Source organism: Oncorhynchus nerka, linkage group LG9b (assembly GCF_034236695.1).
Source record: "Oncorhynchus nerka isolate Pitt River linkage group LG9b, Oner_Uvic_2.0, whole genome shotgun sequence".
In the NCBI taxonomy this organism is placed as follows: Eukaryota; Metazoa; Chordata; class Actinopteri; order Salmoniformes; family Salmonidae; genus Oncorhynchus; species Oncorhynchus nerka.
Genome location: NC_088424.1, coordinates 41,958,154 through 41,983,224, shown reverse-complemented (window position 1 = coordinate 41,983,224; position 25,071 = coordinate 41,958,154). Strand labels below are relative to the sequence as shown.

The 25,071-nt window shown below is 43.8% G+C and overlaps 1 protein-coding gene across 3 annotated transcripts in view; it reads right to left on the bottom strand.

Moving 5' to 3' along the window:
• LOC115122578 (cell adhesion molecule 3-like) overlaps positions 1–25,071 on the bottom strand; it is a 134,761-nt gene that overhangs the window by 40,493 nt on the left and 69,197 nt on the right. For all 3 annotated transcript variants that reach the window (XM_065013719.1, XM_065013720.1, XM_065013721.1), the window contains exon 3: positions 15,827–15,976. In XM_065013719.1, coding sequence (XP_064869791.1) covers positions 15,827–15,976 — 150 coding nt within the window. The remainder of the gene's footprint in view (positions 1–15,826; positions 15,977–25,071) is intronic.

Here is a 25,071-nt window from a genome sequence, read left to right as displayed (position 1 = left end):
TTATTAAAATTGGATTTGCTTTCGAATTCTTTGCGGCTCTGTGTAATCTAAAGGAAATATGTCTCTCTAATACGGTCATACATTTGGCAGGTTAGAAAGTGCAGCTCAGTTTCCACCTCATTTTGTGGGCAGTGTACACATAGGCTGTCTTCTCTTGAGAGCCAGGTCTGGCTACGGTGGCTTTTCTCTCTCTGTCTCTGTGTCTTTCTCTCTGCATAGCATGACTATCTCTGCCAGTGTCTGTGTGTCTGCAAAGTGCTTAACATCCCAGCTGTCTGTCTGTGTCTCTGCCACTGCTTCCTCTTCATGGTTTATCAGTAACCAAGGTCTGTTCATTTGTCTTCATGTAGCTTCGGTGTGCTCCCCTGCCCCCTCCGGACCCTCCCCGGACCTCCCCGGACCCTCCCGGAAACTATATGTCTCCCTAATTCACTTTTCCTTCCCCTTTACTCCCTCTTTCTCTCTAACTCTCTTTATTCACCTCTCTTTTGCTCTTTCTCTGCCTCTCTCTCTCTCTCTCTCTCTCCCTCTCTCGCTATCTCCCTCTCTCTCTCTCTCTCTGTCTCTGTCTCTCTCTCTCTCTCTCTCTCTCCGTCTTTCTCTCTCTTTCTCCCTCTCTGTCTGTCTGTCTTTCTCTCTTTCTCTCTGTCTCTGTCTCTGCTTCTCTCTCTCCCTCTCTATCTCTCCCTCTCTCTCTTTGTCTCTCTCTCTCTGGCTCTCTCTCTCCCTCTCTCTCTGGCTGTCTTTCTCTCTCTCCTCTCTGTCTCTCTTTCTCTCTTTCACTCTCTCTCTCTCTCTCCTCTCTCTCTCTCTCTCTCTCTCAGTCTCTCTCTCTCTCTGTCTGTCTTTCTCTCTCTCCCTCTCTCTGTCTGTCTTTCTCTCTCTCCCTCTCTCTGTCTGTATTTCTCTCTCTCCCTCTCTCTCTCTGTCTGTCTTTCTCTCTCTCCATCTCTCGTTCATCATCATCTCTCTCTCTCTCTCTCTCTTAATCTCTCCTCCATCTCCTTTATTGGGTTTAATATGATTTGTTTGGCAGAATATTGTATTTCAGAAACAATGACAGCTATGTCTACTTACACAGTATTGTTATTGATCTAGACCTGAACATAATATAGGCTACAAGGACATACCACGGTTAGGGCCGGCACAATTACTGTAATATCGTGTAACCAAGGGTTATGGATGAAGACCATCGTGAAAATGAAATAACCGTCATAACGAACAGCTGATTGAAGACGGGACGACCGAGCATTCATGCGGATGAGTCCGTTTCTGCAGTAACATGGACTCCTCACAACTCGTCCAAGCCCCCCTTTTTTGGTGGGTGGCCCTTGGACTAAACGTGATGAAACTGTGTTGCTTATTGCTGAAATAAGCAAGGTGTTGTGGCAAATGAGTCCTCGGTTGCCTAGATAATGCCTCCTCCCTGCAGCAGCAGTCAGGAGGAGAGGGGGAAATGTGTGTTTTTTTTAACTAAACAATTGAACCATTATAACGGTGACCGCGGTCATGTGGCTGATCAATTGGGCGGCAGCGTAGCCTAGTAGTTGGACTAGTAACCGAAAGGTTGCAAGATCGAATCCCTGAGCTGACAAGGTGAAAATCTGTCGTTCTGCCCCCTGAACAAGGCAGTTAACCCACTGTTCCTAGGCCGTCATTGTAAATAAGAATTTGTTCTTAACTGACTTGCCTGGTTTAACAAAGGTTACATAAATAACTGTCATCCAAAATGCCATGACTATCGCAGCCCTAACCATGGCAACAAGTTATTCAAATAATTTGAGCTCTGGAGTGCCAGATAGGTGGGTTTTGGGTTATGTTATTGGTCCATTAAGCCATGCTAGTTCAATCAAGCTATATAAAGCACACACACACATACACACACACATGCACGCATCAAATGGCACACACACACACACACACATGCACGCATCAAATGGCACACACACACACACACACATGCACGCATCAAATGGCACACACACACATTTCCACCCGTCTGTTTAAAACAGCTTCATTTTATCTCTTCTTTTTTTTGTATGTCAAATAGAGTAATTTGGTTTGTTATTCTATGAGATCATCTCCATACTAAATATTTCATTCATTGTTTCTTTCCAATTTGTGGATTCTGAAGAGGTACTTATCAGAGTCAAGGACCAGTGCATAAGGGGTTTTCTGGATTTAGAGAGAGATCAGAGTCAAGGACCAGTGCATGAGGGGTTTTCTGGATTTAGAGAGAGATCAGAGACAAGGACCAGTACATGAGGGGTTCTCTGGATTTAGAGAGAGATCAGAGACAAGGACCAGTACATGAGGGGTTCTCTGGATTTAGAGAGAGATCAGAGTCAAGGACCAGTACATGAGGGGTTCTCTGGATTTAGAGAGAGATCAGAGACAAGGACCAGTACATGAGGGGTTCTCTGGATTTAGAGAGAGATCAGAGACAAGGACCAGTACATGAGGGGTTCTCTGGATTTAGAGAGACGTAACGTATCATTCAATACTTCGATCTAGAAATGACTGAGGACTGGGCAGGAATACAGTATGTGAGAATGGTTAGCGCTGCTCTCCTCACAGTTACACCAGCAACTATGGGTGATGTCACGGTTGTATTTTCATTGTATTATAGGAGTTGTAAAAAATCTTGACTGAATTTTACAAGAGTCCCTCCAGAGTAGAGAGCTGGTTGTTCTGGTCGTATTTCTAGGTGCAGTTCATTCGGAAAGTCTTCAAACCTCTTGACTTCTCCACATTTTGTTACGTTACAGCCTTGTTCTAAAATGGATTCAATTGTTTGTTTTTTTAGCTCATCAATCTACACACAATATTTTTGCAAATGTATTACTAATAAAAATATGGAAATAATGCATTTACATGAGCATTAAAATCAAATCAAAGTGTATTTGTCACGTGCGCCGAATACAGCAAGTGTAGATGACCTTACAGCGAAATACTTATTTACCAGCTCTAACCAATAGTGCAAAAAAGGTATTATGTGAACAATAGGTAGGTAAAGTAATAAAACAACAGTAAAAAGACAGGCTATATACAGTAGACAGGCTGTATACAGTAGAGAGGGTATAAAAGTAGCGAGTCTACATACAGACACCGGTTAGTCAGGCTGATTGAGGTAGTATGTACATGAATGTATAGTTAAAGTGACTATGCATATATGATAAACAGAGAGTAGCAGCAGCGTAAAAGAGGGGGAGGCACACAATGCAAATAGTCCGGGTAGCCATTTGATTACCTGTTCAGGAGTCTTATGGCTTGGGGGTAAAAACTGTATAGAGGCCTTTTTGTCCTAGACTTGGCACTGCTTGCGTTTGGTAGTAGAGAGAACAGTCTATGACTGGGGTGGCTGGGGTCTTTGACAGTATTTAGGGCCTTCCTCTGACATTCCTGGTGTAGAGGTCCTTGATGGCAGGAAGCTTAGCCCCAGTGATGTACTGGGCCGTACGCACTACCCTCTGTAGAAACCTTGTGGTCAGAGGCCGATCAATTGCCGTACCAGTGATGCTCTCGATGGTGCAGCTGTGGAACCTTTTGAGGATCTCAGGACCCATGCCAAATCTTTTTAGTTTCCTGAGGGGGAATAGGCTTTGTCGTGCCCTCTTCATGACTGCCTATGTGTGTTTGGGCCATTCTAGTTTGTTGGTGATGTGGACACCAAGGTACTTGAAGCTCTCAACCTGCTCCACTACAGCCCCGTCGATGAGAATGGGGTCGTGCTCGGTCCTCCTTTTCCTGTAGTCCACAATCAGTCTTGGTTACGTTGAGGGATAGGTTGAAATTCTGGCACCCCTGGGGAGCTCCAGTGTTGAGGATCAGCGTGGCAGATGTGTTGCTACCAACAATCACCACCTGGGGGCGGCCCGTCAGGAAGTCCAGGATCCAGTTGCAGAGGGAGGTGTTTAGTCCCAGGATCCTTAGCTTAGTGAGGACCCTTAGCTTAGTGTGTTCTTGGGAACAGGGACTATGGTGGTGTGCTTGAAACATGTTGGTATTCCAGACTCAATCAGGGACTGTTGAAAATGTCAGTGAAGACACCTGCCAGTTGGTCAACACATGCCCGGAGCACACTTCCTGGTAATCCGTCTGGCCCCGCAGCCTTGTGTATGTTGACCTGTTTAAAGGTCTTACTCACGTCGGCTACGGAGAGCGTGATCACACAGTCGTCCGGAACAGTTGATGCTCTCATGCATGCCTCAGTGTTGCTTTCCCCCGAAGTGAGCATAGAAGTGATTTAGCTCATCTGGTAGGCTCGTGTCACAGGGCTACTCGCAGCTGTGCTTCACTTTGTTGTCTGTAATAGTTTGCAAGCACTGCCACATAAGACGAGCATTGCAGCCGGTGTAGTGTGTTTCAACCTTAGCCCTGTATTGATGCTTTGCCTGTTTGATGGTTCGTCGGAGGGCATAGCAGGATTTCTTGGAAGCTTCCGGGTTAGAGTCCCACACCTTGAATGCGGCAGCTCTACCCTTTAGCTCAGTGCAGATGTTGCCTGTAATCCATGGCTTCTGGTTGGGGTATATATGTACAGTCACTGTGGGGGTGGGGACGACGTCCTCGATGCACTTATTGATAAAGCCAGTGACTGATGTGGTTTACACCTCAATGCCATCAGAAGAATCCCGGAACATGTTCCAGTCTGTAATAGCAAAACAGTCCTATAGTTTAGCATCTGCTTCATCTGACCACTTTTTTATAGATCGAGTCACTGGTGCTTCCTGCTTTAATTTTTGCTTCTAAGCAGGAATCAGGAGGATAGAGTTGTGGTCGGATTTACCAAATGGAGGGTGAGGGAGAGCTTTGTACACGTCTCTGTGTGTGGAGTACAGGTGATCTAGAATTGTTTTCCTCTGGTTGCACATTTAACATGTTGATAGAAATTTGGTAAAACTGATTTAAGTTTCCCTTTATTAAAGTCTCTGGCCACTAGGACCTCCGCCTCTGTGTGAGTGGTTTCCTGTTTGCTTATTTCCTTAAACAGCTGACTGAGTGAGGTCTTAGTGCCAGCATCTGTCTGTGGTGGTAAATAAACAGCCACGAAAAATATAGCTAAAAACTCTATAGGCAAGTAGTGAGGCCTGCAATTTATCACAATATACTCTACTTTCGTGCACCAGCTGTTGTTTACAAATATGTACATACCCCCCCCCCCCCCCCCTTGCTGTTCTATCTTGCCGGTGCAGCGTGTATCCAGTTAGTTGAATATCCATATTGTCATTCAGCCACGATTCTGTGAAACATAGGATATTACAGTTTTTGATGTCCCGTTGGTAGGATATTCGTGATCGTACCTCGTCTAGTTTATTGTCCAATGTTTGTAAGTTGGCGAGTAGTATTGACGGTAACGGCAGCTTTCCCACTCGCCTTCTCCGGGTCCTGACCAGGCATCCGGCTCTTTGTCCTCTACACCTGCGTTGCTTCCTCTTGCAAATAACGGGGATGTCGGCCCTGCTGGGTATTTGGAGAATGTCTTGTGCGTCTTGCTTGTTGAAGAAAATAAAAAAATCTTTGTCTAATCCTAGGTGAGTGATCGCTGTCCTGATTTCCAGAGGCTCTTTTACTTAGGTAGTTCTTGCCCACATGGGTTTGTGGGTAGGTCATTTCTGTATTATTAGTTTCCTTACATAACTGTTAGTTTTCCTCTTTGTTATTTTTTGTTTTAGTGTTCTGATAAAGTGTTTTAATAAAATATCATGAACACGTCTCACGCTGCGCCTTGGTCCAGTCATTCACAGGAAGAGGATCGTTACACTCTCCTGATATCCAGAAGCCCTTTTTTGCCTTAAGCTAGGGTTGCAGAAACGTTATGTACAAAATAAGTTACAAATAAGACCCTTTACTCAGTACTTTGTTGAAGAACCTTTGGCAGAGATTACAGCATCAAGTATTTTTGGGTATGACTCTACAAGCTTGGCACATCTGTATTTAGAGAGTTTCTTCCATTCTTCTCTGCAGATCCTCTCAAGTTCTGTCAGGTTGGATGGGGAGAGTTTCTGCACAGCTATTTTCAGGTCTCTACAGAGATGTTAAATTGGGTTCAAGTCTGGGCTCTGGCTGGGCCACTTAAGGACATTTGCTCTGTTCATCTTTGCCTCAATCCTGACTATTCTCCCAGTCCCTGCCGCTTGAAAAACATCCCCACAGCATGATGCTGCGACCCCTATGCTTCCCCGTAGGGATGGTGCCAGGTTTCCTCCAGATGTGACACATGGCATTCAGACCAAAGAGTTCAATCTTGGTTTTATCAGACCAGAGAATCTTGTTTCTCATGGTCTGAGTCTTTAGGTGCTTTTTGGAAAACACCAAGCAGGCTTTCATGTGCCTTTTACTGAGGAGTGGCTTCTGTCTGGCCACTATAACATAAAGGCCTGATTGGTGGAGTGCTGCAGAGATGGTTGTCCTTCTGGAAGTTTCTCCCATCTCCACAGAGGAACTCTAGAGCTCTATCAGAGTGATGTATCTCACTAAGTGTTTTCATAGGTCCCTCTGCTTTAGTAATATACCTCTTACTTGTAAATAATTGTAAAACTGAGAGTTTTGGAGGTTGTACTTTTTTTGATAGATTCTCAAATGTATCTATCCCCCTTGTCTGTGAATCTCTGATGATACCTGCTCAGTCCTTTTTCAGACCATCATCACCAATCATACTTAGCTTAAAGTCGCCGTCCATTACAATTAGATCAGGTTTGTTAGGATACGTTGTGTTTTGGTGATCTTTGTCCAGACCGTAATTTATACAGGTATTTTCTATTTTCCTAATGTGTGTATTGATTGTCTTCATGAAAATGGTTTTACTTTTAGTTTTTTCCAGATTTCCATCTGTCATTTAGCTGTTAATTCTGGATTCATCCTTACAGGAAATGATTTTAATTGGGCGGCTATGTAATAATCAATAAGGTTTGGTAATGCTAGTCCCCCTGCTTGTTTATGTTGTTGATTGTTGTCAAATTTGACACTGGCTTTATTTGGGGAGGAAGAAGTTATTAGTAGATTGCGGAAAAGGAATACAAATCTTGGGAGGACATTCATTTGAATAGTTTTAATTATTCCTGTTATTGTTAAAGGTACTAATTTCCATCTTTGTGGGTCCAGTAAAAGCTGTTTTTTTTGTTCCAAAGTTATACTGACTGTCACGTCCTGACCTTAGTACCTTTTTATGTCTTTGTTTTAGTTTGGTCAGGGCGTGAGTTGGGGTGGGCATTCTATGTTTTGTAGTCTAGGTTTTGTATTTCTATGTGTTTGGCCTGGTATGTTTCCCAATCAGAGGCAGCTGTCAATCGTTGTCTCTGATTGAGAACCATACTTAGGCAGCCTGGTTTCGCCCCTTGAGTTGTGGGTAGATGTTTTCTGTGTATCACCTGACAGAACTGGTTCGTTCTCGTTATTCCTCGTTGTTATTTTCTTTAGTGTTCAGTTTTGATCAAATTTACAACATGAACACTTACCACACTACACCTTGGTCCTCTCCTTCTTCCACCTACGACGATCGTTACAGAGATGTAGTTTTGTTCGATCTTGGGGGATTATTTTGATCCTATTTAAATTCAAACTTAGTTTTGATGTCTTGGGATACTGGTTGACCTACCGTCATGGCTTCTGATTTCCCTGTATTTAGTCTGTACCAGACATGACCCTGGGTTGGTTTACTTCATCCATAATAGTGGGAACTAACTGAGGTATGTTTGTTAAGTAGAGAATCACATCGTCTGCGTACATTGCTAATTTGTGTTCTTCCTGATTGATCTGTAGACCTTGAATTTTCTGATTATTTCTTATATTTTCAGCTAACGGTTCCATATGTAAAATTGAGATTGAAGGTGACATTAGATACCCTTGTCTTGTCCCCCTTCAGAGGTCAAAAGAGCGTGATAGTGTTCCATTTCCCCTTACTCTGACATTTGGTGTTTTATACATCATTTACAGCCAGTTCAAGATAGTTTCACAAAAGTAAAAATTGTTACATTTCGAAGATGAAAGGCCATAAAACCCTTTCAAAGGCTTTCTCTGCATCTAAGGTTAGCATCGGCAGTTTATGTTTTTTATTGAGAGCGTGCTCCATTACATTAAACGTTTGCCTGACATTATCGCTCAAGAGTCTGTTTGGTCAGAGTTTATGATATCAGGGATTATATTACTTAGTCTATTTCCAATAATTGATGTAAGCTATTTCTTTAACTTCTTTATGAATACAATTAACAAGAAAGTGGCTCTAGGTTGGTGTGTAATCTTTGTTGTTGAGAGCCCAGTTGAGGGCTTTACAGAAGAAAGGTACTATGTCTTGTTTGAATTCCTTATAGAATTCATTAGTGTATCTATCGCTACTGAACATTTGTCATTTTCTGAATGGTAACCATCAGTTTTTCTTCAGTTATTGGTTTAATTAACTTTGCATTTTGTTCATCTGTCACTTCATGTATAAAACATGTTCTATGTATTTTTTATTTACTCTATGTTAGATTCCTGTACCTCTGGAATATAGAGTTTTTGGTCATATTTGGCCAATTCATTAGCTATTTCGGTTCTTTTAGTAAGGATTTCTGAGTTATTGTTACGTCCGTTGTTAGAAGGAGCCCAAGGTGCAGCGTGGTAGGCGTACATTTTACTTAATTTTCAAATGACACCAAAAAACAACAAAATACAAAATGAACATAAAGTTCTGCAGGCTCCACAGCAACTATACAAAAACAAGATCCCACAAACTAGGGTGCAAAACAGGCTGCCTAAGTACGATTCCCAATCAGAGATCCGGCCAACAAAGAAATAGAAAACTAGAATGCCCACCCAAATCACACCCTGGCCAAATAGAGAAATAAAAAGGCTATCCAAGGTGCGGACTCCGGCCGCAAAACCTGACTCTATGAGGGACTCCGGACCGCCGAAGGAACCAGACTGCCGACCGTCGCCGGAGGCTTCGTGCCATGGAACATCACTGGAGGCTTCGTGCCATGGATCATCACTGGAGGCTTCGTGCCATGGATCATCACTGGAGGCTTCGTGCCATGGATCATCACTGGAGGCTTCGTGCCATGGATCATCACTGCAGGCTATGTGCCATGGATCATCACTGGAGGCTTGGGCCATGGTTCATCACTGGAGCATTCATGCCATGGATCATCACTGGAGGCGTTGGGCCATGGATCATCACTGGAGGCTTCGCGCCATGGATCATCACTGGAGGCTTCGTGCCATGGATCATCACTGGAGGCTTTGCACCATGGATCATCACTGGAGCATTCATGCCATGGATCATCACTGGAGGCGTTGGGCCATGGATCATCACTGGAGGCTTCGTGCCATGGTTCATCACTGGAGGCTTCATGCCGTGGATCATCACTGGAGGCTTCGGGCCCTGGATCATCACTGGAGGCCGGGTGCGTAGAGCTGGCACAGGACGTACCGGGCTGGAGAGACGCACTGGAGACCTGGTGCGTGGAGCTGGCACAGGATATACTAGGCCGTGGAGACGCACCGGAGGTCTGGAGTGCAGAGCTGGCACAACCCATCCTGGCTGGATTAGCCCGGCACAGGACGCACTGGGCTGTGAAGGCGCACCGGAGACACAGTGCGCAGAGCCAGCGCAGGATATCCTGGGCCAAAGAGACGCACCGGAGACCAGGAGCGCTGAGCCGGCACAATCCGTCCTGGCTGAATGCCCACTCTAGCACGGCAAATGTGTGGAGCTGGCACAGAGCGCACCGGGCTGTGGATGCGTAACGGCGACACAGTCCGTGTACCCGCAAAGCATGGTGCCTTAACGATCACACGCTCCTTAAAGAAAGTGTGGCGAGTTGGCTCTGGTCTGCAACCTGGCTCCGCCAACCACCCCGTGTGCCCCCCAAAAAAACGTTTTGGGGCTGCCTCTCGTGCTTGTGTTGAGGTCGTGAAACCCGGTGTCGTCGTTGTTCCTCCCTCGCTGCCTCCGTCTGCTCCCATGGAAGGCGATCCATTCCAGCCTAGATCTCCTCCCACGTCCAGGATCCTTTACCGTCTAATATATCCTCCCATGTCCAGGATGTCCTCCACTCACTTTCCTCCCGGGCCCAGGATCCCTGCTCCTCCTGGCCACGCTGCTTGGTCTTTTGGTGGTGGGATCTTCTGTTACGTCCGTCGTTAGAAGGAGACCAAGGTGCAGCATGGTAGGCGTACATTTTACTTTATTTTCAAATGACACCAAAAAACAACAAAATACAAACGAACATAAAGTTCAGCAGGCTCCACAGCAACTATACAAAAACAAGATCCCACAAACTAGGGTGACTAAGTATGATTCCCAATCAGAGACAACGATAGACAGCTGCCTCTGATTGGGAACCACACGCTGCCAACGAAGAAATAGAAAACTAGAATGCCCACCCAAATCACACCCTGACCTAAACAAATAGAGAAATAAAAAGCCTCTCTAAGGTCAGGACAGTTATCTTTAATTCCTGGTATGTTGGCCTTTTTACTTTGTTTTCTCAGTCTGCAAGTAATTTCTGGGCCTTTGGGCCATTATTGTAATATTTAGTAAATATGAATGTTTGTTCTATATTGTCCGACTTAATTTGATCTAGGCATTTTTATATCAGTAGGTTTCCATTACTTACATGTTTACTTTGAAGCCTGATCAAGGTCTTTTGTAGTTCTAATGTTTCTTTGTCTTTTATTTTTTTAGAAGCATATGATATTATCTGACCTTGAAGCACTGCCTTGGCCCATTCCCATACCATTATAGGGGAGATCTCTCCAAAATCTACAGATCTTTTTTTAGTGTTGCCTTTTTTCTATTCTTAAATTGAATGTAATGTAGATGTTCATTATTTAATCTCCAAACTGTGTAGCTTTTCTCTAGTCCCATATTTATTTTCATATTCAGCATGATCCAATATTTCCATTGCTCTAATGTGGCAGTTTGTAACGCTCGTCCTCTTGTTCTGATGTTTAAATGTTTAAAACGGATGTAGCAACGGTCATCAACTGTGTAACGCTTCGTCCTCTTGTTCTGACGAGGAGTAAGAGATATCGGACCAATTTGCAGCGTGGTAAGTGTCCTTTTTAATATGTAAAACTGAACACAGGCACAGGAAATAATCACCCACAACTCAAAAGTGAAACCAGGCTACCTAAGTATGGTTCTCAATCAGAGGCAGCTGTCAATCGTTGTCCCTGATTGAGAACCATACTTAGGTAGCCTGGTTTCACCCACGAACTGGCAGCTCAGTTTGTTTCCACACGGGACTGTTTCGTTTGTTTCGGTTTTTCACGTTGTTATTTTGTAGTTTAGTTTTCATGTAAATAAAGTATCATTATGGACACTTACGACGCTGCACATTGGTCCGATCTCTCTTACTCCTTGTCAGAAGAAGAGGACGAAGCGTTACACAGTTGATGACCGTTGCTACATCCGTTTTAAACATGACGAAATAGTCTAATCTTGAGTATTTCTTATGTGCTCTAGAGTAGTATGTAAAGTTATTTTCTTTGGGGTGTAAAGTTCTCCAAATATCTATCAGACACACCTCTACGTCTGCCCTTCTTAGTATCACTGCAGCCTTCTCTGCCTTGTGATTTATGCTGCGTTGACAAACTAAAGTAAAATTCAGGATAAGGTTGAGGTCTCCTCTCATTACTGTTGGCCCTTTTGCCTCCGTGATAAGTAGGTTTAGCATTTTGGATATCAATTCGGGTCCTTGTTCAGGTGGGTTAAATACAGTGGTCTTTTGATAATTAGGTATATTTTTGCAATACATTTACTTTTGATACTTAGGTATATTTAAAACCAAATACTTTTAGGTTCTGGTACTTCTTGGATAAAGCTCCACGGTGATCTTCTACTGGTACTTCCTGTATATAGCTCCACATTGATCTGGTACTGGCACTTCCTGTATATAGCTCCACAGTCATCTGAAACTTCCTGTATATAGCTCCACAGTGATCTGGAATTGGTACTTCCTTTATATAGCTCCACAGTCATCTGGTATTTCCTGTATATAGCTCCACATTGATCTGGTGCTGGTACTCCCTGCATATAGCTCCACATTGATCTGATAAAGGTACTTCCTGTATATAGCTCCACAGTGATCTGGTACTTCCTGTATATAGTTCCACATTGATCTGGTACTTCCTGTATACAGCTCCACATTGATCTGGTACTGGTACTTTGTGTACATATCTCCACAGTGATCTGCTACTTCCTGTATATAGCTCCTCAGTGATCTGGTACTTCCTGTATATAGCTTCTTGTGTATTCTTGTGTATTTTATTCCACTTTTATTACTATTTATTTCTTTACTTTACGTTGGGAAAGGCTTGTAAGCAAGCATTTCACGGTAAAGTCCACACCCATTGTATTTTATTTTATTTGTGTGTGTGTGTGTGTGTGTGTGTGTGTGTGTGTGTGATGGTGCTAGTCTGTTGTCTGAGAGTCAGTGTGATGGTGCTAGTCTGTTGTCTGAGAGTCAGTGTGATGGTGCTAGTCTGTTGTCTGAGAGTCAGTGTGATGGTGCTAGTCTGTTGTCTGAGAGTCAGTGTGATGGGGCTAGTCTGTTGTCTGAGAGTCAGTGTGACGGGGATATACTGTTGTCTGAGAGTCAGTGTGATGGGGCTAGTCTGTTATCTGAGAGTCAGTGTGACGGGGATAGACTGTTGTCTGAGAGTCAGTGTGATGGGGCTAGTCTGTTATCTGAGAGTCAGTGTGATGGGGCTAGTCTGTTGTCTGAGAGTCAGTGTGATGGTGCTAGTCTGTTGTCTGAGAGTCAGTGTGACGGGGATAGTCTGTTGTCTGAGAGTCAGTGTGACGGGGATAGTCTGTTGTCTGAGAGTCAGTGTGATGGGTATAGACTGTTGTCTGAGAGTCAGTGTGATGGGGCTAGTCTGTTGTCTGAGAGTCAGTGTGATGGTGCTAGTCTGTTGTCTGAGAGTCAGTGTGATGGGGCTAGACTGTTGTCTGAGAGTCAGTGTGATGGTGCTAGTCTGTTGTCTGAGAGTCAGTGTGACGGGGATAGACTGTTGTCTGAGAGTCAGTGTGACGGGGCTAGTCTGTTGTCTGAGAGTCAGTGTGATGGGGCTAGACTGTTGTCTGAGAGTCAGTGTGATGGGGCTAGTTTGTTGTCTGAGAGTCAGTGTGATGGGGCTAGTCTGTTGTCTGAGAGTCAGTGTGACGGGGATATACTGTTGTCTGAGAGTCAGTGTGATGGGGCTAGACTGTTGTCTGAGAGTCAGTGTGATGGTGCTAGTCTGTTGTCTGAGAGTCAGTGTGATGGGGCTAGTCTGTTGTCTGAGAGTCAGTGTGATGGGTATAGACTGTTGTCTGAGAGTCAGTGTGACGGGGATAGACTGTTGTCTGAGAGTCAGTGTGATGGGGCTAGTCTGTTGTCTGAGAGTCAGTGTGATGAGTATAGACTGTTGTCTGAGAGTCAGTGTGATGTGGCTAGACTGTTGTCTGAGAGTCAGTGTGATGGGGCTAGTCTGTTGTCTGAGAGTCAGTGTGATGAGTATAGACTGTTGTCTGAGAGTCAGTGTGATGGGGCTAGTCTGTTGTCTGAGAGTCAGTGTGATGGGGCTAGTCTGTGGTCTGAGAGTCAGTGTGATGGGGCTAGACTGTTGTCTGAGAGTCAGTGTGACGGGGATAGACTGTTGTCTGAGAGTCAGTGTGACGGGGCTAGTCTGTTGTCTGAGAGTCAGTGTGATGGGGCTAGACTGTTGTCTGAGAGTCAGTGTGATGGGTATAGACTGTTGTCTGAGAGTCAGTGTGATGGGGCTAGTCTGTTGTCTGAGAGTCAGTGTGATGGGGCTAGACTGTTGTCTGAGAGTCAGTGTGATGGTGCTAGACTGTTGTCTGAGAGTCAGTGTGATGGGGCTAGTCTGTTGTCTGAGAGTCAGTGTGATGGGGCTAGTCTGTTGTCTGAGAGTCAGTGTGATGGGTATAGACTGTTGTCTGAGAGTCAGTGTGATGGTGCTAGTCTGTTGTCTGAGAGTCAGTGTGACAGGGATAGACTGTTGTCTGAGAGTCAGTGTGATGGGGCTAGTCTGTGGTCTGAGAGTCAGTGTGATGGGGCTAGTCTGTTGTCTGAGAGTCAGTGTGATGGGGCTAGTCTGTTGTCTGAGAGTCAGTGTGATGGGGCTAGTCTGTTGTTTGAGAGTCAGTGTGATGGGGCTAGTCTGTTGTTTGAGAGTCAGTGTGATGTGGCTAGACTGTTGTCTGAGAGTCAGTGTGATGGGGCTAGTCTGTTGTCTGAGAGTCAGTGTGATGAGTATAGACTGTTGTCTGAGAGTCAGTGTGATGGGGCTAGTCTGTTGTCTGAGAGTCAGTGTGATGGGGCTAGACTGTTGTCTGAGAGTCAGTGTGATGGTGCTAGTCTGTTGTCTGAGAGTCAGTGTGATGGGGCTAGTCTGTTGTCTGAGAGTCAGTGTGATGGGTATAGACTGTTGTCTGAGAGTCAGTGTGACGGGGATAGACTGTTGTCTGAGAGTCAGTGTGATGGGGCTAGTCTGTTGTCTGAGAGTCAGTGTGATGAGTATAGACTGTTGTCTGAGAGTCAGTGTGATGTGGCTAGACTGTTGTCTGAGAGTCAGTGTGATGGGGCTAGTCTGTTGTCTGAGAGTCAGTGTGATGAGTATAGACTGTTGTCTGAGAGTCAGTGTGATGGGGCTAGTCTGTTGTCTGAGAGTCAGTGTGATGGGGCTAGTCTGTGGTCTGAGAGTCAGTGTGATGGGGCTAGACTGTTGTCTGAGAGTCAGTGTGACGGGGATAGACTGTTGTCTGAGAGTCAGTGTGACGGGGCTAGTCTGTTGTCTGAGAGTCAGTGTGATGGGGCTAGACTGTTGTCTGAGAGTCAGTGTGATGGGTATAGACTGTTGTCTGAGAGTCAGTGTGATGGGGCTAGTCTGTTGTCTGAGAGTCAGTGTGATGGGGCTAGACTGTTGTCTGAGAGTCAGTGTGATGGTGCTAGACTGTTGTCTGAGAGTCAGTGTGATGGGGCTAGTCTGTTGTCTGAGAGTCAGTGTGATGGGGCTAGTCTGTTGTCTGAGAGTCAGTGTGATGGGTATAGACTGTTGTCTGAGAGTCAGTGTGATGGTGCTAGTCTGTTGTCTGAGAGTCAGTGTGACAGGGATAGACTGTTGTCTGAGAGTCAGTGTGATGGGGCTAGTCTGTGGTCTGAGAGTCAGTGTGATGGGGCTAGTCTGTTGTCTGAGAGTCAGTGTGATGGGGCTAGTCTGTTGTCTGAGAGTCAGTGTGATGGGGCTAGTCTGTTGTTTGAGAGTCAGTGTGATGGGGCTAGTCTGTTGTTTGAGAGTCAGTGTGATGTGGCTAGACTGTTGTCTGAGAGTCAGTGTGATGGGGCTAGTCTGTTGTCTGAGAGTCAGTGTGATGAGTATAGACTGTTGTCTGAGAGTCAGTGTGATGGGGCTAGTCTGTTGTCTGAGAGTCAGTGTGATGGGGCTAGACTGTTGTCTGAGAGTCAGTGTGACGGGGATATACTGTTGTCTGAGAGTCAGTGTGATGGGGCTAGTCTGTTGTCTCAGAGTCAGTGTGATGGGTCAGGATCTGGTTCAGCCCTGTGACTGGTTGAAACCAGATCATCTCAGAGGGTAGTAGACAGCCACACCAGTTAGTTTGCATTATTATATATTCTAATGGTTATTTACGGAGACCGCAGTCATTTCTCTGACCAATTACCATCATCCAAAATTCCATGACCGTCACAGCCCTACTCTTAAACTCTATCTCTCTGTCTCTCTTTTCCCCTTTCCTGTCTCTCAAGATCTATCACACTCCTCTTCCTCCCTCTTTCTCTCAAACACACACACAAACCCCTCCCTCCCTCCCTCTCACCTCTCTTCTCTCCAAAGTACAAGGTCTGCTGGGCCGTGTTGGACCACTGCAGGGAGGAGTTGTCACTCGCTGCCACCCGGCAGGTCAGAGTTACCATGCCGCCCACAGACGCCGTCTCGTCCTGGGTCACCGGCTGCAAGGGGTCATCGTCTAGGCAACACAGAGAAGAGAGGGAAACAAAGAGGTCAGATAGAGGTGGTCATTTCAGTTACTGTCAGAGTCCTGGACAGGTAGGTTGTATCCCAAATGGCTCTGGACAGGTAGGGTTTATTGTTGGCTCTGGTTTAAGGTAGTGCATTAAATAGGGAATAAGGTGACATTTTGGAGACACAACCATAGAGAGGGAAAACAGATTTCAGGCTTTCCATGTAAGACTGATGAGTCTATAACCAGCCGGACAAGCCAGACACACATCATGCGAGGTACATTCACTGCCTGCCTCCCAAATGGAACCCTTGTCCCTATATAGTGCCCTGCATTGACCAGGGCCCATAGGGGGGTACATTGGGCATTATGTAGAGAATAGGGTGCCATTTGGGACATAGTCACTGAAGGAGAGGCGTGATGAGAAGTATGGGAGTAACATTCACTTGGGACTTGGGACGGGGACGGGGACGGGTGGCATGAACCCCCCCCCCCCCACACACACACACACACTTTGTGAAATTGCATTTTTGTCCTCACAGGGACAGACAGTGTGAAGGCCAAGTTTCTGAAAGGCTGGCTAATAGGACCAACACGGGAGAGATGAACAGAGGCGGCTGCTGTCTGTGTCGCACTTTTTCTCTGAGTTGTAAAAGCTTAGCAGAGCAGAAACTGGCTACTCTTAAGTTGACTGATCTAGCTGGCAAGGTAACAGCTGTTTGACAGATTGTTTATTTTTTTTATTCCTAGTGCTAAGCTAGTAGTGTAACTGACATGTTATGTTAGCTAACATTTCATCCTATCTCCACTGAAGTGAATGAACTACTAGCAGCTAGCTAGCTAGTAGCTACCACAGCCAGTTCAGCTCTAGCTAGTCTCTAGCTAGCTATCTGTCAGGTCGCAGTATCTAACAGCTGTTGTGTGTATGGAAATGTTTTGTAGCCTTTCTTTTGTCCCGTTTCAACAGAAGTAAATTTGATGACATACCATTGTACCATGAGCTAGAGCTAGCCAAAAGTTGGCTAACGTTAGCAATTATTTTTGCCTCAATCACACTATACCTGAATCAAACAATGAAACCAGAGGCCAAACCATTAAATATGTTTTTCAGCGCAATGTGAGTTTTTATTAGTCAGTATAGCGATGTAACGTTATTAATTAATCAGTTTCCCTTCATTTCAAAGATTGGAACTGTTTTAAGGCAAATCTCTAAATTTGATTTCCAAACCGTATCAAGGGCTTTTCCTAATGACATAAAATATGTCAAACAAAAATGTTAGGAAGACCTGGGAGACGCTATTGATGAAGATACAGATACAGTTGAAGTCGGAAGTGTACATACACTTAGGTTGGAGTCATTAAAACTCGTTTTTCAACCACTCCACAAATTTCTTGTTAACAAACTATAGATTTTGCAAGTCATTTACGGAAATCTACTTTGTGCATGACACAAGTGATTTTTCCAACAATTGTTTACAGATAGATTACTTCACTTATAATTCACTGTATCACAATTCCAGTGGTCCAGAGTATACATACACTAAGTTGACTGTGCCTTTAAACAGCTTGGAAAATTCCAGAAAATTATGTCATGGCTTTAGAAGCTTCTGATAGGCTAATTGACATAATTTGAGTCAATTGGAGGTGTACCTGTGTATGTATTTCAAGGCCTACCTTCAAACTCAGTACCTCTTTGCTTGACATCATTGGAAAATCAAAATAAATCAGCCAAGACCTCAGAAAAAAAACTGTAGACCTCCACAAGTCTGGTTCATCCTTGGGAGCAATTTCCAAAGGTACCACGTTCATCTGTGCAAACAATAGTACAAAAGTATAAACACCATGGGACCACGCAGCGTCATACTGCTCAGGAAGGAGACGCGTTCTGTCTCCTAGAGATGAATGTACTTTGGTGCGAAAAGTGCAAATCAATCCCAGAATAACAGAAAAGGACCTTGTGAAGATGCTGGAGGACACAGGTATAAAATTATCTATATTCACAGTAAAACGAGTCCTATATCGGCATAACCTGAAAGGCCACTCAGCAAGGAAGAAGCCACTGCTCCAAAACCTCCATAAAAAAGCCAGACTATGGTTTGCAACTGCACATGGGGACAAAGATTGTACTTTTTGAAGAAATGTCCTCTGGTCTGATGAAACAAAAATAGAACTCTTTGGCCATAATGACCATCGTTATGTTCGGAGGAAAAGGGGGAGGCTTGCAAGCCGAAGAACACCATCCCAACCTTGAAGCACGGGGGTGGCAGCATCATGTTGTGGGGGTGCTTTGCGGCAGGAGGGACTGGTGCACTTCACAAAATAGATGTCATCATGAGGGAGGAAAATTATGTGGATATATTGTAGCAACATCTCAAGACATCAGTCAGACACCACCTGGCCAACATCCGTTGAAATTGCAGAGCGCGAAATTCAAATTACAGAATTCAAATGATTTAACTTTCATAAAATCACAAGTGTAACACATCAAAATAAAGATTAAATTCTTGTTAATCCAGCCGCTGTGTCAGATTTCAAAAGGGCTTTATGGCGAAAGCCCACCATGCGATTATCTGAGGACAGCGCCACATACAAAAGCATGAAAAACATATTTCAACCAGGCAGGTGCGGCACAAAAGTCAGAAATAGCGATATAATAAATGCCTTACCTTTAATGATCTTCTTCTGTTGGCACTCCAAAAGGTCCCAGATACATCACAAATGGTCCTTTTGTTCGATAATGTCCTTTTTTATATCCATAAAAACTCAGTTAACTGGCGCGCTTCAGTCAATAATCCACCCAGTTTCCCTCCATCAAAATGCATACAAAATGAATCCCAAACTAATAAACTTTTCCAAACAAGTCCAACATCGTTTATAATCAAACCTTAGGTGCCCTAATACGTAAACAAACCATAAAATGTATGACGGCGAATCATTATTCTCTTTACCGAAGAAAAATACCAAAGAACGCTCTCTCTTCCACGGGCTTGGAAACACCACAGCCAAATTGGGAGCCACCTAGAAAAACTACAATTTCTGGCTGATTTTTCCAAAAACCAACATGAAACTCTTTCTAAATACTGTTGACATCTAGTGGAAGCCCTAGGAACTGCAATCTGGGAGGATTTCGCCTTATAATAAAAGTGACAGCCATTGAAAACAGTGGTAGGCTGAACATTTTTTTGTGGGGGGAGGTGTGTCCTCAGGGTTTCGCCTGCCATATCAGTTCTGTAAACAGTTTTAGAAACTTTAGATGGTTTTCTATCCCAATCTACCAATTATATGCATATCCTAGCTTTTGGGCCTGAGTTACAGGCAGTTTACTTAGGGCACGCTTTTCATCCGGACATGAAAATACTGCCCCGTACTCAAGAGAGGTTAAGGACAACAAAGTCAAGGTACTGGACTGGCTATCACAAAGCCCTGACCTCAATCCTATAGGAAATGTGTGGGAAGAACTGAAAAAGTATGTGTGAGCAAGGAGGCCTACAAACCTGACTCAGTTACACCAGCTCTGTCAGGAGGAATGGGACAAAATTCACCCAACTTATTCTGAAAAAGTTGTGGAAGGCTACCTTAAACGTTTTACCCAAGTTAAACCATTTAAAGGCAACGCTACCAAATACAAATTGAGTGTATGTAAACTGACCCACTGGGAATGTGATGTAAGAAATAAAAGCTAAAAGAAATAATTATTTCTACTATTATTCTGACATTAAATATTCTTAAAATAAAGTGGTGATCCTAACTGACCTAAAACAGGGAATTGTTACTAGGATTAAATGTCAGGAATTGTGAAAAAACAAATTTAAATGTTTTTGGCGAAGGTGTATGTAAACTTCCGACTTCAACTGTATGTTAGAATGCCCAGTCATGTTCATATAATCTCACATAAATTACTGCCGTTTAAGAGCATCCATAGAACATACTATATGCCAGTGAAACTGACTATCATGCACTCAGAAATTGTATTATTCTGCTGGAGGTGTAAAACACAAAAGGGGACATATTTGCATATGTTATGGTCTTGTGAAGGCTGGCTGAATTCTGGCAAAGAGTATCTTCTTCTTTTATCTCAGCATGTCTACAGATTCTGCCTTGTACCAGTTTTTGCTTGCTTGAAAATGTTGATACCGGAGACTGTTATCAGAAGAAAGTGTGCAACCTAGTATTTATAGAGGCTAAGAAATGAATTACCATTAATATGAAGGTTCATTATCCTCCTACAATGGATGGCAGAAATGTCAGGTTATGCATCACTAGATTTGATTTATTACCAGATTAAAAGGGTACACTGGGAAACCTTCATAAGGTCTGGATGTCTTATATGGAATGCTGTACGACAAAAGGAGTCTGTATTTAAAACATGTCCACATCAGAGGAGATATCTATTTAGGCTGCTGAGCTGCTCAGTCCGGTCCCCGGGGGTCTGCCGCACTGTTGGTTGTCATTCTGGCCTTGACATACCTGAAACCAAAAATGAATGTTTCACTAAGATCCTGCATCAAAGTGGGGTGTGTTGGGTTGGGCCGCTGCAGGGCCATGGGCCTCTAGGGGCAGGATGGGGTGACCCAGCTATATTGTGTGCAAGTAGAAATAGCTCTACTGTACTATTAGGCCTATGATATGAACTACAGTGGCAAGAAAAAGTATGTGAACCCTTTGGAATTACCTGGACTTCTGAATAAAATTTGATCTGATCATCTAAGTCACAACAATAGACAAACAAAGTCTGCTTAAACTAATAACACACAAACAATAATACGTTGTTATGTCTTTATGGAACACACCGTGTAAACATTTACAGTGCAGGGTGGAAAAAGTATGTGAACCCCTGGATTAATAACTGGTTGACCCTCTTTTGGCAGCAATAACCTCAACCAGACGTTTTCTGTAGTATCGGATCACACCTGCATTCAGGAGGAATTTTGGACCATTCCTCTTTACAAAACTGTTTCAGTTCAGCAATATTCTTGGGATGTCTGGTGTGAACCGCCGCCTTGAGGTCATGCACAGCATCTCCATCGGGTTGAGGTCAGGAGGTCAGGAGGTCAGAAGGTGCATTTTCTTCTGTTGAAGCCATACTGACAGATAGAAGCCATGTCAGATAGAAGCCTGTTGAAGCCATGCAGACAGATAGAAGCCATGTCAGATAGAAGCCTGTTGAAGCCATGCAGACCGATAGAAGCCATGTCAGATAGAAGCCTGTTGAAGCCATGCAGACAGATAGACTTGCACTCTCCTGCAAAATGTGTTGATAAACTTGGGAATTAATTTTTCCGTCGATGATTTTTATTTTTTATTTTACCTTTATTTAACCAGGCAAGTCAGTTAAGAACAAATTCTTATTTTCAATGACGGCCTAGGAACAGTGGGTTAACTGCCTGTTCAGGGGCAGAACGACAGATTTCTACCTTGTCAGCTCGGGGGGTTTGAACTTGCAGCCTTCCGGTTACTAGTCCAACGCTCTAACCGCTAGGCTACCCTGCCGATGATAGCAAGCTCTCCGAGCCCTGAGGCAGAAAAGCAGCTCCAAACCATGATGCTCCCTCCACCATACTTTACAGTTGGTATGAGGTTTTGATGTTGGTGTGCTGTGTCTTTTTTCTCCACACATAGTGTTGTGTGTTCCTTCCAAAGAACTCAACTTTAGTTTAATCTGTCCACAGAATATTTTGCCAGTAGCGCTGTGGAACATCCAGATGCTCTTTTGCTAACTTTTTTTTTGGACAGCAGTGGCTTCTTCTGTGATGTCCTCCCATGAACACCATTCTTGTTTAGTGTTTTATGTATCATAGACTTGTTAACAGACATGGTAGCATGTTCCAGAGATTTCTGTAAGTCTTTAGCTGACACTCTAGGATTATTCTTAGCCTCATTGAGCATTCTGCTCTGTGCTCTTGCAGTAGTCATTTTTGCAGGACGGCCACTCCTAGGGAGAGTAGCAACAGTGCTGAACTTTCTACATTTATAGACAATTTGTCTTACCATGGACTGATGAACATCAAGGCTTTTAGATATACTTTTGTAACCCTTTCCAGCTTTATGCAAGTCAACAATTCTTAATCTTGGGTCTTCTGAGATCTCTTTTGTTTGAGGCATGGTTCACATCAGGCAATGCTTCTTGTGAATAGCAAACTCACATTTTGTGAGTGTTTTATACAGGGCAGGGCAGCTCTAACCAACATCTCCAGTCTCGTCTCGTTGATTAAACTCCAGGTTAGCTGACTCCTGACTCCAATTAGCTTTTGGAGAAGTCATTAGGCTAGGGGTTCACATACATTTTCCAACCTAGACTGTGAATGTTTAAATTATGTATTCGATATAGACAAGATAAATACAATACTTTGTGTGTTATTAATTTAAGCAGACTGTGTTTGTCTGTTGTTGTGACTTAGATGAAGGTCAGATCTAATTGTATGACCAATTTATGCAGAAATCCAAATAATTCCAAAGGGTTCACATACTTTTTCTTGCCACTGTATATATAGAATGTACTGTTTCTTTGTGTTAATGTGTAGGCGTATGTGTGTTTTTATTAAGCTTTTGTTTTCCAAGCTTTTCCCTTGAGACATAAAAAAAAGATGGGAAGGAAGATTGTTGGGGAGTTGGGGAGAGAGTTGAGTTAATGACTAGACCGGTGGGGGTTGGGGAGAGAGTTGAGTTAATGACTAGACCGGTGGGGGTTGGGGAGAGAGTTGAGTTAATGACTAGACCGGTGGGGGTTGGGGAGAGAGTTCAGTTATTGACTAGACCGGTGGCGGTTGGGGAGAGAGTTGAGTTATTGACTAGACCGGTGGGGGTTGGGGAGAGAGTTCAGTTATTGACTAGACTGGTGGGGGTCGGGGAGAGAGTTCAGTTATTGACTAGACTGGTGGGGGTCGGGGAGAGAGTTCAGTTACTGACTAGACTGGTGGGGGTTGGGGAGAGAGTTGAGTTATTGACTAGACTGGTGGGGGTCGGGGAGAGTTCAGTTACTGACTAGACTGGTGGGGGTTGGGGAGAGAGTTGAGTTATTGACTAGACTGTGTGGGGTCGGGGAGAGAGTTCAGTTATTGACTAGACTGGTGGGGGTCGGGGAGAGAGTTCAGTTATTCACTAGACTGGTGGGGGTTGGGGAGAGAGTTGAGTTATTGACTAGACTGGTGGGGGTCGGGCAGAGAGTTTAGTTATTGACTAGACTGGTGGGGGTCGGGGAGAGAGTTTAGTTATTGACTAGACTGGTGGGAGTCAGGGAGAGAGTTCAGTTATTGACTAACTGAGACTGGTTGGGTGTCAGGGAGAGAGTTCAGTTATTGACTAACTGAGACTGGTTGGGTGTCAGGGAGAGAGTTCAGTTATTGACTAACTGAGACTGGTTGGGTGTCAGGGAGAGAGTTCAGTTATTGACTACCTGAGACTGGTGGGGGTCAGGGAGAGAGTTCAGTTCAGTTATTGACTAAACTAGTAGGGGTCGGGCGTGCATGCGGCTCAGGCTGGCTGGGCGGTCTGGCTGAAATTTGAAATAGAGGATTTCTTAATAAAGACAAAGACAAAAGTTAAGTCTTTGTACTTTATCTGTAAGAGTTGCTCATTTGTTAGGTGATTGGTTCAAGGTGAGACATCATATTGATTATTGAATAATCATTGATCTAGTTCAGTCTTATCAATCACTTAAACATATTTAATAATGATCTCTTACCTTGCTTGATAATTGTGGGCATTTTTGCTTACTTTTTGTTGTTCTACATAAGTAAAAATAGTTGAAAGTACTACTTCAGCAGTGGTGGAAAAAGTACCCAATTGTCATACTTGAGTAAACGTAAAGACAACCTCATAGAAAATGTATGTCACCCAGTAAAATTTTTACTTGAGGAAAAGTCAAAGTATTTGGCTTAAAATATACTTAAGTATCAAAAGTAAAAAGTATAATTATTTTCAAATTCCTTCGATATAAGCAAACCAGATGCCACCATTTTATTTTTCATGTACAGATAACTAGGGGCTCCAACATTCAGACATACAGTACCAGTCAAAAGTTTTGACACACCTACTCATTCAAGGGTTTATCTTTATGTTTACTATTTTCTACATTGTAGAATAATAGTGAAGACATCAAAAATATGAAGTAACACATATGGAATCATGTAGTATTCAAAAAAGTGTTAAACAAATCAAAATAGATTTTAGATTCTTCATAGTAGCCTCCCTTCGCCTTGATGACAGCTTTGTACACTCTTGGCATTCTCTCAACCAGCTTCACGAAGACTGCTTTTCCAACAGTCTTGAAGGAGTCCCCACATATGCTGAGCACTTGTTGGCTGCTTTTCCTTCACTCTGTGGTCCAACTCATCCCAAACCATCTCAATTGGGTTGACGTCGGGTGATTGTGGAGGCCAGGTCATCTGATGCAGCAGTCTCCTTCTTGGTCAAGTAGCCCTTACACAGCCTGGAGGTGTGTTTTTGGTCATTGTCCTGTGGAAAAACAAATGATAGTCCCACTAAGCACAAACCAGATGGGATGACGTATCGCTGCAGAATACTATGGTAGCCATGCTGGTTAAGTGTGCCTTGAATTCTAAATAAATCACAGACAGAGTCACCAGCAAAGCACCACCAGACCATCACACCTCCTCCTCCATGCTTCACGGCGGGAACCACACATGTGGAGATCATCCATTAACTTACTCTGTGTTTCACATAGACATGGCGGTTGGAACCAAAAATCGCACATTTGGACTCATCAGACCCAAGGACATATTTCCACCAGTCTAATATCCATTATTCGTATTTCTTGGCCCAAGCAAGTCTCTTCTTCTTACTGATGTCCTTTAGTAGTGTTTGTTTTGTTGTTGCAGCAATTCGACCTTGAAGACCTGATTACCAAATTCACCTCTGAACAATTGATGTTGAGACATGTCTGTTTCTCTGTGAGGTGCAATCTGAGGTGCAGTTAATTGCCGATTTCTGAGGCTGGTAACTCTAATGAACGTATCCTCTGCAGCAGAGGTAACTGTGATAGAAAAATTACTTTATTTTCCTGATTTGTTTGATATTACAAGTTAACGATTATATACTTAGCAAATAGTAGGACATTTCTGTTCTGTTTAATTCTGTGTGTC